The sequence below is a fragment of the Neofelis nebulosa genome, chromosome 9, assembly GCF_028018385.1.
Source record: "Neofelis nebulosa isolate mNeoNeb1 chromosome 9, mNeoNeb1.pri, whole genome shotgun sequence".
NCBI lineage: Eukaryota > Metazoa > Chordata > Mammalia > Carnivora > Felidae > Neofelis > Neofelis nebulosa.
Window position 1 is genome coordinate 6,489,503 of NC_080790.1, and position 15,898 is coordinate 6,505,400.

Below are 15,898 nucleotides of genomic sequence, written 5' to 3' on the forward strand. Positions count from 1 at the left end.
TCTTCAAAGCTCTTAAAAGCAAAAGAGAGACTGTGAATTACAGTTTTCCATAATCCACATTTTGGCTCAGAATGCCAAAGATCCAAGAAGTGGGAACAGGAAGAAGGCACCACGAGAGCCGAGCCAGAGCTGAGCCGGCCAGGACTTCTCACAAGTGGGGACCTGGAAGGAGAAGTACAGACTTCAGCCTGCCCTCTGGTTGTAGGTTCGAGAAATCGGTCAGCTCGTGCCCAGAGCCCACTCGGCTGTGTTCAAGTACACATTTGGCTCGCTAATCTCTGGCGAGATTCTGAGGTTACAAATCGAATGCGGCTCAGTCCCTGTGTTCTCAGGTTCCAAGTCTAGCACGGGAGGCAGACACGCACCGGCCACCACGTGCCCGCCACTCGCCCAGCAAGCCGCAGGGGCTCTGCAAACTGTACCTCACTGAATCTGATACGCCTGCATTTTCACGTTTAACGTCTGTGAAATCAAGAATGCTCTCCCAACCGGCAGCAAGTAATCTTCTTTAGTGATACATAATATAACGGTATAATGGCATCCTGTATTTAATGAAATACTGTATACCTCATTCAGTCTCTGCTACGGTCCTATGAGGTACGAATTATTATTGCTCCTAAGGTACAAATGAGGAAAGTGAGGGTAGAGACGGGCTAAGTAACCCAGATGGTGCGACCAAGCTGCCGAGCGGGTGAGGACAGGGTGGGGTGGCTCTATAGCCAGGACCTCAACCACAGCGTGACCCTGCCTGTGAACAGATCTGTACAGCACAGCACCACATGCGACCTCACAGGGGCCGTTCAAGGTGAAGGGGGCCTAATTCTGGCAGGAGCGGGGAAAGACGAAAAGGGGAAAGGGCTTTGGCCCAGAGCTCACACGCTGTCTGACCGTCAGGAACGCATGCTGCGGTGGGGGCTCCCGGCAAACAGAAAGGAACCGAGCGTAAGACGGCAGAATGTGTGCTCCAACTACGAATGGCTCATCACGTCTGGGCCCGTCCGGGTCGGGGAGCGAGAGCCGTGACCCAGAGCGGGCAGGAAGGCAGGGCAAAGGCACAGAGGTGCTGCCAAGCGGCCCAGCTGCAGAGAGCCAACGCGGAATCCGAGGCAGAAGGGAGCCACGGTCGGGCAGACAGTTAAAGAGGCCATCGCGGCAGGAGAGCACAGGCCAGAGGGCAGGCCGCCAGCGGGCAGACTAACGTGAGCATCCAGGTCCAAGGCTGCGGAGCAGGATGGACTTGGGGCATCAGGAGGGAAGGGACGGCAGTTAACGAGCGCTCATGACATGGCAGGTGCCGTTTTAAATGCGTCACAAGTGTGTCGCCCCCAGAACAAGCCAAAGCACCAAGAGTTCCTAGCGACGGCCACGCGTGGAGGTGACGAGGAAGCAGCAGGGATCCTGGATCGGCCTGGGCTGCTCAGCCGGAAGACGACGCCAGAGAGAGCGTCAGCGAGGAAGCAGGGGGCCGAGGCCCACGAGGCGCTCCGTGCTAACGAGGGCTGGGTGCGGAAACGCACAGGGCAGGGGAAGGGCCAGCACCCTTCTCTGGCCGGGGGGTGGAGGGGGGACACCTGCAGACAGCCAGCTCACGCCTCCTCCCCGTAGGGCTCGTTCCCCTCCTCCTCCCCCTCTTACTACTTCTAAACACCTCACCCTGCATCCTTAAGGATCATCTGCCAAGAATTATCTTTATCTCCATCTCAGAACTTTTATTTACTAAAATTTATTTATTTTGAGAGAGAGAGAGAGACAGAGAAAGAGCAGGGGAGGAGCAGAGAGAGAATCCCAAGCAGGCTTCGTGCTGCCAGTGCAGGGCTGGAACCCATGGCTCAAACCCATGAACAGTGAGATCATGACCTGAGCCAAAATCAAGAGTCAGACACTTAACCGAGCCACTCAGGCGTCCCTCAGAACTTCTAAATTTTTTTTTTTTTTGATATTTATTTAGTTTTGAGAGACAGAGAGAGACAGAGCGTGAGTGGGGAAGGGGCAGAGACAGAGGGAGACACAGGATCCAAAGCAGGCTCCAGGCTCTGAGCTGTCAGCACAGAGCCCGATGCGGAGCTCGAACTCATGAACTATGAGATCATGACTTGAGCTGAAGTTGGACGCTTAAGCGACTGAGCCACCCAGATGCCCAAAACTGAGAATTTTAAAAATATTTAATTCAAGAACAACGATAAACCTATTACATGCCAATATAAACATTTTTGTGACAAATATATTTTCAAAAACCAAAACAAAATTAATGAGAAGAGTGGCAATGTTTTACGCTTGTGCAAGTCTCTGTAACTCCTGACTTAACAGATGACGGCTGAATCCGCAAGGGCTCTACTGTGGTATCACACAGCAGGCTGGAGAAAGCCCCATCCTGCACCCGTGAGAAAATGAAAACGAAAAAGGCAAATCAAGTCTAAATGTCACAGAAACCGTCCTGACCTTCCCACCTCCTAGAAGGGTCTCAAGGACTCCCGGGTCTCTGGACCACACTCTGCAAACTCCTCATCGAGAGGGGGGCAGACAATGGCAGTCCAGAGGGACAAAGAGCAGAGCAGCCAGATCAGCCCCCAGATCGGAAAAGAAGTGGGGACGCAGGAGAATCTCTGCCCCGTGTTAGCAGACACAAAAATTAGATCAAATAACAGATTCTGCTGGTGCCAGTTTCGTTTCATTGTTTGGTGGGGGAGGAGGGGTGCAATATATCAAAATCATGATCTCATTCCCCTCAATTCTGATATAACCTCCCTTTATCCGTAAAAAACACTGCTATAGAAAATATTATTGCTAATAAAAGTATGTTCTATTGGTATTGGGGGTAGGAAAAATGACTTACTTACAGAAGCCATCAGATGAAGCCCAGGTAAACTAAGAAAGTCACCCAAGAATTAGAATGACAAACGTTAGCTTCCCAATAGTGTTCAAACTAAGATTAAATTATTTTACTTTTATACACGCAGGTTAACAATGAAGGAAAACAACCCCGAAATAAAATGGGTGGGGCACTGATCATTGCCCATAGAAAATCCACACACATACAGCGGGGAAGAGCGGGGTTTAGTAGCTGGGTGCATGGGCTCTGGCACCGAACAGATTTGGTTTCAAACTCAGAGCCTGCTGAGGACCAGGGTATAGACCTGGGGGAGGTATGTAGTTCTGGGAAGCTGAGCTTACAGTCTGAGAGCACAGGGCAGTTGTGAGGACCAAATGCGAATTCACTTCCGCACTTAATGTGTATCTGACATAGAATTTGGATTTAATAAATGTTAGCTATTCATGGTAACTTAGCTATTATCAGTTTATTAGCGATTAAAGTTCTATTGTCCTTTGGGGATTTTACCCTATTCACTTCTTAACTTTTATTCTTCCCTTTCATTGGATTTTATTTGCAGTCCTTTAAAGTTTGTTTTCTAACCATTTTAAAGCTCTGGTGTTTAAGAAAAAAGCTCTGCATAGTAATCTAAATAACAGCTCTCTAATCACTGGGGTTTAAAAATCTTTTTTTATGTTTATTTATTTTTGAAGGAGGGAGAGACAGAGCATTAGAGGGGGCGTGGACAGAGAGGGAGACACAGAATCCGAAGCAGGTTCCAGGCTCCAAGCTGTGGGCACAGAGCCGGACACGGAGCTCGAACTCACAGAGTGTGAGATCATGACCCGAGCTGAAATCAAGAGTCAGACGCTTTAACCGACTGAGCCACCCAGGTGCCCCCTTCATGAAATTTACACAAAAGCTCAATTTTCACTGTGAAAAATAGATGCCAATCATTTCTATTACCCTCTATCTTTCCATAATTGCTCTAAAATGAATTATTTAGTAAGCTAGCAACAAGTAGGAGGAGGTCAGCACTTTTTTCCCTACACAAATCAATTATTCAGAACTATTTTATTTTTTTAAATTTTTTTTTTTTTTTTCAACGTTTTTTTTTTTTTATTTATTTTTGGGACAGAGAGACAGAGCATGAACGGGGGAGGGGCAGAGAGAGAGAGGGAGACACAGAATCGGAAACAGGCTCCAGGCTCCGAGCCATCAGCCCAGAGCCTGATGCGGGGCTCGAACTCACGGACCGTGAGATCGTGACCTGGCTGAAGTCGGACGCTTAACCAACTGCGCCACCCAGGCGCCCCCAGAACTATTTTAAAATTCTATTTCTTGTCACATTAAAACAGCATTTTAAAATCTGTATTTATTATATACTTTATAAAGCCATTCACAATACAAAGGCTCAATGGTGCTTGCTATCCTTCCAAAAAACAACTAGGATTTTTGTGCTGTCTGCTAAACAGGTGAACGATTTTTGTTTCTCCAAGTAAAACACACACACACACACACACACACACACACACACACAACCTTGAGCAGAATTTCGGTCAATAAACAATCTAACAACATCCAGGAATTTCACAGATCTCCACGCGTGACAGTTACTGGTTTTGTGACTGTGTTCTAGTGAATTCGCCTTCCGGAACCTCCGTTTCATGGTCTGTACATAAGTTACACCCTCCTAACCCCCGTTGGGCGGTTAAATGGGATGTTTGTAAAAAGCACTCCGCAAGGTCACTGGCACCTGAAGCCGCTCCATCATTCAAATGCCAAAGTCAGAGTCCAAAGGCTCGACTGCGTCACACTGCTTCTAACACCGTGAAGACAATGCTCACACGTGTCAACACATGTATGGTAGAAACGCACCACAGGCGGTTCATCAGTTAGCAAGCCCTGATTTTCCAAAACCACTTCCCCATTTCTTACCTAAAAGTGAAAAAACAAACAACCCGGTCTCAAAAGCTTTTATGCTCACAAAACCTCAACAAGGACCACCTCTTTTATGTAAGTTGCATGTGTTATGACGCATAACTGAGTGAGTTTGCTCACCATTCTAATACATGGTTATGTGAGCTTTTTAATGTTTCTTTCAACATTCTGGCAAGGATTAAGATCTTAATGTAAAAGTAAAGTTAGTTTTTATATTGGGAGGGGGACAAAACAGAAGAGACTCCTAAATATGGAGAACAAACTGAGGGTTACAGGAGGGAGTGTGGGAGCGGGGAGGGGGCTAAATGGGTAAGGGGCACTCAGGAATCTACTGAAATCATTGTTGCACTATATGCAATTTGGATGTAAATTTAAAAAAATTAAAAATAAAATAAAAAAAATAATTAAAAAAAAGTAACATTAGTCTCCAGAAGTACCCAAAACCAGAAGATGAGTCCTTACACTTTGCCAATGAAAAGCACTCTTATTTTTAATTACTATAATTTTCTAGTTATTTTTAATAATACAAGAATTATTTTTTTAAAAAGAAGAATATATTCACCTAATTGGATAATATCTCCAAAACTTTTGTTTTTTAACGGATTAATTTGGAATAAGATATTAATCTGACATTTTAGACAGACCTGATGTGGCAGAACCTCATTGAACAAGAAATCTGTGCGCATTTCTCTTTATTCTAACACATTCAGATGAATAGCACCACCCAAAGTAACACCTTTATTTACTAAGGGAGGTGTATTAGTCTCATTAGCATCCCTACATTGATGTAATCCCCCTACTTTATATAAAAACCCTGCGTAAGCCTAAGAAAAAAAAAAGCTTCCCTTACTTGCTCAAGGATGACTGAACCATCTTAACAGAGAGATCCAGTTTACGATTAGAAATAAACTTGGACTTCAAATACCTCCAAAAGAGACTGTATTGGTGAAATGGTATAAAGGGATCTGAATCACAGCCTTTCCTGAGTGCAGGATTTTATGGAATGATGCTGTCCTCAAGATTCTTCAGAAATCCGACAGAACCTGGACATCCTATTACCCATCACCAAGTAATAGTTTTTCCTCCCTGTGAGAACTGAGCATACTTAAAATCCTTAGACCCTAAGCACAATATGCCACAAGGCCACTGCACCTTTGTAGATAAAGATACCTGCGTCTGTGTTCTACAGAAGAGTAACACACAAAACTCACCCTTTGCTGGGGACCCTCTCCCTGTTGGCTCTCACTACTTTTCCTCAATCAACTTAGGGTATTTCTTTTCTAATGATGCATCCTCACGATCATAATGCTTAGAAGCAAAAAGTTTGAGTCCCAGGTGCAATCAGACCCACCCACCTAGTTCTAATCCCAGATCCATCACTTACTAACCTCTGTTTCCCTGTGAAACAGATCTGACACAGTACCTCCAAAGGCTTAAGTGCGGGTGCATGTGCTTTGCACAGTGACTAATACACAATAATTACTGAAGCATTACCTATTATAAACATAAGATAACATAAAAAACCATTTTGGGGCGCCTGGGTGGCTCCATCGGTCAAGCGTCCAACTTCGGCTCAGGTCATGATCTCGCGGTTTGTGAGTTCCAGCCCTGCATCGGGCTCTGTGCTGACAGCTCAGAGCCTGGAGCCTGCTTCGGATTCTCTGTCTCCCCGTCTCTCGGCCCCTCCCCTGATCATGCTCTGTCTCTCTCTGTCTCTCAATAATAAATAAATGTTAAAAAAAAATTTTTTAATAAAAAATAAATCAATTTTAGAATTACTTATGGTTTTATAACTGAAATTCAACTTCTAGCCCAGCAATACCAAAAGAGCCTGTATCTTTATCCCAAACCACTACAAGGCTTCCAAACATGGTCCACAGAGAGCATAAAAGAAAACATCTAAGAGTCCAGTTTCCTTCCTGCCACATGTTATTCCCTCTCATGGGAGGATAAGATTGCCCTCAGTGAAGTTAATATTTTCCCCAGAGTTCCTGCTGAGCCACGAACCACTGCTAATTAACTTCATGAGGACAAATTTTCAAGCGACTTGAGGTTTCTGCCTGCCAGATGCCATTTCCGAGATCATCATTCCTTCCTCATAGAGTTGGGGCAGTTCCTAACGACATTTTTATCTAGGAATCCATACCGCAGGAGTCTTGTTAGTACTGGCAGGTAACAGGTGGAAACAAACCTGGACGATCTGCTCTTTGGGGTCCTCCTGGACTGAGATAATGGCCAGAGCAGCTGTAACTGCCTCTTCTTTCCTTAACCCCACCCTGACCCCTGGGGGCTGCTGCTCTACAAGAGCCTAAGGGGCAGAAGAACACGGAGGAAGGGGGCAGGAACCAGGAAGAGAGCTGTAAGTCAAGCCATGGAGTGCTGTAGCAGGAACGAATATAATCTGTCTGGAAATACGAAACCAAAAGCAGATGAAAAAAATACTCAAAAGCAAGAGTCACAAAATACTTATTCAACAGAACAGAAAAGATAACCTCACCTACCGAGAGCTTCTATCATCTATATGCTCAACAATGGGACCAAAAAATAAGTAAAAGATCCCCACCGAGTTCATTTTCTGGGAAGAAGACAGGATGAATTCCAGCGCACAGCACTCAGCGCGATGGCATTGAGCGCTTACAGCAAGCTCTGACATGGTATCAGGAGGAAAAATCCCCAGCAGAATATCTGTAACTAAGAATGACCTCTGAGAGCAGATCGTCCGGAATGTGAACAACTCTTCCTCCTGGCCGAACCCTGTATGCAAACAAAAGCTCACCTGGACGCCCAGAGTATGAAGCAGGTAGGCACGTGCTCTTTAGCTGAGTCACCGGTTTAATCTCATTTAGACCCCAAAAAGTGAAGTGACTTGGCCAAGGTCCCAAACCAAAGAGTCTGAATTCAAACCCATACTCCAAACCAGTGCTCATCCGGTCAACCACTAAGGCCATCCAGTGCAAGAGTCTGAATTGGGTCTCTGCTCATGACCTAGCCTGCTGTTTGTCATCATCCATGAAGGAGGCAGCTGAGGAAAGTATTTGTCAATACGTCTCAAGTCTTAAAAATACACTTTCGCATAATTTCTACTTAGCACCAAGTATCTGTACTGTTTCCAACTGTTTCATTCTACTGAACATGTAGTGAATGGGTGATGCACACACGGTCTGGGTTTGACTACTTTCCAAGCCAGCTGCTCCCTCCTTTATGCTTCCCCAGCCCTGATTACATTCTTCTTTTCTAACACTCATCGCAATGCGATTGGGAGTGTGACAGTAAGCATCTCGCTGAGACAGAGCACGTCCTCGTCCCAGAGCACTGGGTCCCAGCACAAGCAAACAAGTATCTGTTGTGCGACTGTCTTAACATCTCCAACCCAACGTGTATTTCACAGGGTTAAGGACCCTATCTCCATTATCCGTAAGTTTCTGGAAACACCGAGGCAAACAAGATATGTTTGTTCAAATTGGTGGGGGAGGTGGGGCGATATAATGGTAAATTTAAAACTACTTTCCTACACCTCTTACGATATAATCCCGTCCACAGCTTGGCAACCCGTCAGACAGGTACAAGTTTACTGTATATATCTACACCTTTTACGTTTTTTTCTCTAGACCATTTGTTTTGTTGAAAATTACGTGCCAAGTTATAATGAAAATACTTCAGGTGAACTTCTCTCAGTTAACGGGCTTTTCTACTCTTCCTGTTGTAATCATCCCACATTTCTGCTCTTTGTATTTAAATAATGGCAGTCCCTTTGTGCTGTGTTCCAGAAGTCTGAGAATTTTCAGAACTCAAAATAAGTTTTCCCGTAGAAAAGTTAGAAAACAAAAAACTAACACGAAGGGCGCTTAGGTTCCCACGCCTGTCCACAAAGGCTTATTTAGCACATCAGAATAGCACAGAGCCCAGCCACACAGTGCTGCCTTCTCCAGGAAAATGCCTCCCTAATTCCAGGCGGGTATGCCCGAAACACACTTCTACTGCCCTTCCTCTTCTAAGGCCTACACCCACTCCCCCATTCCCATCCATTGTGCTTCCCTCCTCCCGTTCCGCACCCCGCCCCCCCCCCCCCCCCCCCCCGCCGCCCCGGGGACAGAGATGGAAGGGAAGTCCAGCACCTACGTCCAGGTTCAAGAATGAGATCCGGACTTTGCTGCAGGTAGAAAAGGAGACAGAGCTACTATGCTGGCAGCCCCAAGGTGGAGGTCAGGGCTCTACAGGAGGCAGAGGCTGCAGCCCAGCAGCAAGGGCTTGAGGAGACTACCGGGAATGAGCTTGCTGTCATGCAGAAGTCATGGTATCATTCATTCATGCATTCATTCATTCATTCATTCGATAAATGCTTACTGAGAACATACAACCTCCTAGGTGCTGCACTACATTCAGAAAACAAAACAGACAGCGTGTGCCTGCTGTTTTGCCTCCCAAGGGACATTTGAAACTATCTGGGAACATTCATGGGTGTCCCAACTCGAGGGGGAAGGTGGTACCAGCACCTAGTGGGTGGGGGCCAGGGATGCTACTCAATAGCCTGCTGTGCTGTCCCCATGTCAGCGTTACCCAGCCTGAGGTGGCAGCAGGGTGGAGGCTGCCGGCTTTAAGCAATTTAGGACAGCTCCTCTTGAGAAAATTATCACAGTTTAGAAGGATTTTTAATGTAACAGAACTGAACTGTGATCTGATTCTATCAGAGTGAAATGAGCATTGATATGTACAAAGAGGGACACTTACTTGTGCATGTTCTCCACTCCTATGATGATCATGATACAGTAGGAAATTCCACTTTGTACGAGAAAATGTAAGGCATACCTATAAAAATAAGAGCACCGTTAGAAGAGGGACACCCATCCGCAGACATCAAGCTGGAGCCATTTAGGCTACAAGGTGCTTCTGTTTAACACGAAACATCCCCAGATAAAGAATAAGGAGTCTCACTTCCACGGCCTAAAATTCTGTGAACACCTTAGAGGGAGTCCCACATCACAAGCCCCAGAAGAGCTGGGAAAATTAAACGAAACCCCATACAGGCGCACTCAGTGCCCTGGCATGCCGCGTTTCCTAGCTACGTGAAAGCACTGTAGGGTTATGTGGCTCAAGGATTACAGCTTTTTCCATAACTCAAGGCACAATGATGAAAAGGTAATAAATCTGGATTTCAGAACAGTCCCGACAGAACATTAGTTATTTGTTTTCCCAAATACCTAAACTGCTTCTCCTAAAGCAACAAAGAGTACCAAATGGTAGTATTTACTACAAACCAGGTACCCCCAAATCTATTTATTCTGAAAACACGATGGCTCTAATCAAATAATCTTCTAATCCTTAACCTGCAGTCACCTACCCATAAAAAAACTCTGGCTAACGTGACACAGAAGTTCCTAGTGTTCTAATGTAGAGATCCACCACTGAATGAGAAAACTAACTTATTTATTCATTTCACAACATTCAGGCAAAACATGATGAACATCTCAGTTTCAAACTCAATCCAAACCATCCCTGAGATCACGCATATATGGACACACACACAAACTTACAATTTTCTTTCCCCATCGATGGCATGAATAATTTATGAAAAAAATTTTCACACCCTTGTATACAACTTACAATATAAACAAGGATCTTAACCTATGATTAAAATTATTTTTTAACCTAATCATTATGGAGTCACAGGCATCACCAATGTGGAAAAGTTACTTAAATTTTTGAATAAATTTTTCCATAGATATATTATGAGAAGTAGGCGCCACGTCAGGGCCACAGAAGAAACATATTTTATCCTCTATACAGAGTATGCCAGTCTGTCTGTCTCCGCTTCCATCTAACACACACACACACACACACACACACGAAAATGACATCAGCCTGGAATACCACTCTAACCAGAAAGTCATAAGAAAGCAGAAAAACACGTATGAATATAAACTGAAACAGAAGGACGCTTTAAAAACATTAAAACACACACTTTCCTATTTCTAATTAATTATCCACCTCCTATTTGTGGCCAGCATTGACAATTCACTGACACATCTAATGTGGAAATGCTGAAGAGGACTGCTAGACACATTAAGGGCTTTATTAACTGAGAGTAGAACTCAGTAAAGACATTCGTCTTGGGGTGCCTGGGTGGGTTGGTTGGTTGAGCGTCCGGCTCTTTCGGGTCAGGTTACGATCTCACGGTTCATGAGTTCAAGCCCCACATCGGGCTCTCTGCTGACGGTGCAGAGCCTGCTTGGGATTCCCTCTCTTCCTCTCTCTCTCGCTCTCTCAAAATAGATAAACTTTAAAAAAAAAAAAAAAGACACTCATCTTAAAAAAATGTTTTGAGGACTCTTGGGGAAATACGTATTTTTTTCCTTTTCTACGAGCAAATTTCCTTGGAGCACAGGGATAGACAACAACTTTAGAAGCTAAGGGTTTCATTTCTCAAACAGCGCCATGGTTCCTTATTCCCCTGGCATCACTGTTCAGAAAATGTGCTTGGCGATCTTTTGGGGTGCAACATAACACTCTGCCAGCCTCCTGTTGTACAAGCTTTTATTACTGTGACAGTTCAAGTTCATCCATATGAAGCAATCTGCCGTAGCCTCTGTTCCATCCACCTCCACGACAAGCATCAAGGTGCTTTTCCGCTCGCATATAAGGCACTGGTGGGCTTCTTCACAAGCACCCACATGCGCTCACCCCACTTGCTCTCCTTAGTAAACTGAGAATAAATACGGAGCGGCCACTGAGTATTTTTCAGGCTTAGGAGGTAATAATGAAAGGCGTTGACTGGGGAATCTGGCACACAATAAGCACTCAACTCTGAAGTATTATTAGTAAAGTAGAAATTCCAGATAGGAGGTATCTTAAAAGTCTATTATAATCCAACCCTCATCATTTTAGAGCTGAGGAAACTAAGTCCTAAGTCACATACCTAGTTAATACCCTAACTGATGGTAAAACTCAAGTTGTTTCTTCCTGGGCAACTCACCCACTGGCTGACTCTTCAAGGGGCCGGGCAGGAGGGAACCCACACACTTGGCTACGTAGTCTCTCAAGCTGCCCGAGGGCTTGGAAAACAAAGGGATCCTTTATCTCAAAACTTCAGTTTGTTTTTAGATCTCACATCTTACTCATTTTGAATTTCAAATCACACACAGGTATAAATTTTACTTCTAGCAAAAAAGGACACAAGTTGAAAAAAGGTTGAGAAACACCTCTCCCGGTTGTTCAACTGATCTGTACTGAGCATGTGTACTTTCTGACAGGCACCGTCCAGGGCACTAGGAATACAGACTCAATAGGACACAGCCTCTGTCCACGGAGAGCTTCTAGTATGGAGAGGAAGATGGGCAACTAACAGACAATGTGATAAATAACATACTGTGTGGTAAACACTAAAAAAGAGATTAGAAAACCTAAAATTTCCAATCTGGACCGCCAACTGCACGATGATAATGACAGATGATAACTATGATGACGGCCTTGACCCTGGGTGATTCTCCAGGTTCACAACGAGCTGGCTACTGGGCTAATAAGCTCCTCTCTGTAGTATTACACCTTTGGCGTCTCGTAATAATCACGGATTCCCTTTCACAGATAAGGAAATGAAGCCAAAAGGGTTTGAGTAACATGTCCAAAGTAAAGGGCTCCTGGCAGAACCCAGGTGTGACTTCAAAGTCTAAGCTCTGTTCCACTACCCTTCACGGTTATCAGAGAGGGTTAAATAAAGTGTAAGCAAATTCTCAACTTGCAGATGATGGTTTAAAAAAAAAAGCTGAGACAAAACAGAAGTAGGTAAAATAGCCAATGATATTTACAAAGTACTAACGTATGTCTTCCGAAGGGGAAGCCGTCAAAATCAATAGCAGCTACGATTACCGTTGAGCCTAAAAACACAGGGTGCTGAACTGCAAAATGAAAGGACACTCGACTACTTCCCTCACATTCCAATTAGCATACAGTTATGTGAGCCGGGTGCAGAGACTACAAAAACTTCTCTTGGGGCGCCTGGGTGGCTCAGTCGGTGGAACAGCCGACTCTCGATTTTGGCTCAGGTCACGATCTCATGGTTCTTGAGATCGAGCCCCACATCAGGCTCTGCACTGACAGCACGGAGCCTGCTTGGGATTCTCTCCCTCTCCCTCTCTCTCTGCCCCTGCCCTGCTCACTCTCTGTCTCTCCTGAAATAAATAAGCTAAATAAATAAATAAATAAATAAGTTAAAAGAATTTCTCTTCCCAAAGAAAGGAATATAAAACATTTTTTCCTGCGAGAAAAAAAAAGAAACAGAGAACTCTATTTTTAAAAATCCTGGTTATCACATGTAATTTGAAATACTAAAGAGTATAAATAAAGTCAGGCTCCTCGTGGCCCAGTGTGTGAAGCATCTGAGAAGGCAAGAGAATACCTGCTCGGTCCAGACCTCGGACGAAAGAGAGCATGCTTCCCTTGGTGGCGCTGTGTGTCGTAGGGTCCCGAAAGATGCTGCTTACATTTCAATTTTCTACTCTGTTTACACTGACCACAACATGAATGGTGTCCTTGGACTTGGCCGCTCCGAACTACAAGCCTTCCCCAGCCCCTCTCTAAAATGTGTCACCCAAGTACTGAAGCATTGATGGGTGAAATATGTAGACTGGGATGTAATTTTAATTCATCCAGAAAAATAAGTCAGGGAATAAATGACAATGGAGGAATTTTAAAAAACCTCTGAAGCCGGGTGATGGGTATACAAGGGCTCATTATTCTCTGTGCGTCTGTACTTGAAAAGTTTCACAACAAAATTTTAAAATAAAATATACGGAAATACTACCCCCATGGCACGATTTAAGAGAAGTTTAAATTGAACCCCCTGAGAAACGAGGAAAACTTTGATGATATGTATTTGATGGCGTCGAGGAAGTGGAAAAGGCCACGGGGGGGAATTCAGAGACCATCTCTATACCTCAAGACTCCACGCAAGTGGCGGTGCCTAGCAGAGGACTGGCCACATGGCCGTAAGGTAGAGACTGAACAAATGATGCCTGCCTGATTTGTCATCAGTTTCTAGGACACATCTGCAATTGCCAGAGGCAAAAATCAGATCAAGAGATACGAGTATCTTCCAACCCTCACCAGCATCAGAATCCACATCCCAGCACAAAGGGCCACGGATTGCACGCCCCACAACAGAGACTACCGAGCACACAGTGAGTGGGTCCTGCCCTCTCAGGGAATTTCTATCTCCAACAAGCATCTGCAGAAGAGAGAGCCCGAGAGCCTCCTCCGTGAGCGTGTTAACCGTGCAGCAAACGCACAAGCAGCACAAAGCTCTCGCTTAAAAAGGAAAATCCAGATGAGATCTCCAAGAAGCCCTTCCGCAGAGAGTCTCTGCTGCCTCGCCAAGACTGTGTCTCTCCTCCTGATTTTTTCCGTCACACGACCAGTCACTCACTTGTGACACACGGGAAGTATGGTGTTTCCGTACTTAAGGCTCTCAGGGAGGCCCCGACAGCTAAGAAGGGAGCGGACTGAAGGGAACCCACACATCTGACAGGGCAGAAGTAAAAGCTTTCCATTGTACAGAACTCTTCCCCGTCAGACACAAACAAAATAAATGTCTTTTTTACTAAGGGCAGAATCATCTAAAAAATGGTAACAGAGTTCTATCAGTGGGTTTTTCCGGACTCTTCAAAGCCACTTGCCCAGAAAGAAAAAACTATTTTAAACGGTTTGCTTGTCTTGGCCTAAAAGATGTGCAGAATAGGTGAAAAGAACGACTCGTGACAGAAAAATGTGTCTGTATGTCTTTTTCCTTCATCTGTCCTATGTCATACATTATAAATAGCAAATTGCCCTCCGAGTCCAAACTGAAGACAGAGAGCCCATTCTCCACTCTGTTTTTTCTATGAAACATACAAATACAAAACCTGACCTGTAACATATAAGAACAGAACCCCACATGATGTATCTCTGTGCACACTCAATTCACAACGCTCTCCCAAGTCTTCATTTAAAGACCATCAAAAGGGGCGCCTGGGTGGCGCAGTCGGTTAAGCGTCCGACTTCAGCCAGGTCACGATCTCGCGGTCCGTGAGTTCGAGCCCCGCGTCGGGCTCTGGGCTGATGGCTCGGAGCCTGGAGCCTGTTTCCGATTCTGTGTCTCCCTCTCTCTCTGCCCCTCCCCCGTTCATGCTCTGTCTCTCTGTCCCAAAAATAAATAAAAAATGTTGAAAAAAAAAAAAAAAAAAAAAAATAAAGACCATCAAAATAATGACTTACCATCCAAAGCAAAAAAGTGCAAGATAAAGGCCCAAAAGGGTAGCAACGACATGTCTTATAAAACAGCTAGTTTTGCTTGAATGGAGGTAAGTTCGAAACCAAACGGCTGCTAGCAAGGCGAAGAGCTGGCACACGACAAAGTTGACCTGCAAAGAAAAATTAAAATTTCGTATTAGCAACACGGACTTGAATTCTTCACTCACCACCACGCTTAAAGTCTCAGGCCCAGATCTTCTAGAGTTTACAAAAGAAACGAAACCAAAAGCAAGAACCGGGGCCTTCTTAGGACAGCCTCAAGGGCAAAGAATGGGCCCGCGTGCACCTGCCTGTGCTCCAGGGCCAGGTGGCGTCCGGGGTGGAAAGGCCTGGGGTTGGGGGGGGGGGGCACCTGGAAGAATCTAGAAGACGTGGGGGTGCAGATACAGAAACAGCACAGGGTACACCCTGTGGTTTAAGGGAAAGAGAATCTGGTCTTCATGACACAGGCAAGTTTCTCCAAATATGCCCTGGGTCAAGAACTGGTCAAGGCCCCTGAGGGTCTGGTGGAGTACATCTTTTTCCACGTGGAGCTCCACCACTGAGGAACGCTGGGAACCAAGTGCCTCAGCTCTGGGGGACCTCAGGGACGGGTTCAGAAGGCGAATGGATGGATGGAAACAGAGAAAGGAGCCTTCAGAAAGCAACAAGAAAAACACGGACCCTCAAGTCCACCAGCATCAGATTTTTGCTTCGTAACTCACAGTGATGCTGCTCTTGACAGTGGGAACAAAGTGCAGGTGGCAACATCATCCCGTAACACGCCTGCCCTGGCCAAACAGGGCAGAAAAGGCTAAGGAGAAGAATCTCTTACGTTATTTAAAGACTCAAGGGGCACCTGGGTGGCTCAGTCGGTTAAGCGGCCAGCTT

At 45.2% G+C, this 15,898-nt stretch overlaps 1 protein-coding gene across 4 annotated transcripts in view; it reads right to left on the reverse strand.

Moving 5' to 3' along the window:
* Positions 1–15,898, reverse strand: part of MBOAT2 (membrane bound O-acyltransferase domain containing 2) — a 126,210-nt gene that overhangs the window by 61,245 nt on the left and 49,067 nt on the right. For all 4 annotated transcript variants that reach the window (XM_058682487.1, XM_058682486.1, XM_058682484.1 and 1 more), the window contains exons 2-3: positions 14,993–15,138; positions 9,479–9,556 (exon numbers count right to left, since the gene is read on the reverse strand). In XM_058682487.1, coding sequence (XP_058538470.1) covers positions 9,479–9,510 — 32 coding nt within the window. In that variant the 5' untranslated portion in view covers positions 9,511–9,556; positions 14,993–15,138. The remainder of the gene's footprint in view (positions 1–9,478; positions 9,557–14,992; positions 15,139–15,898) is intronic.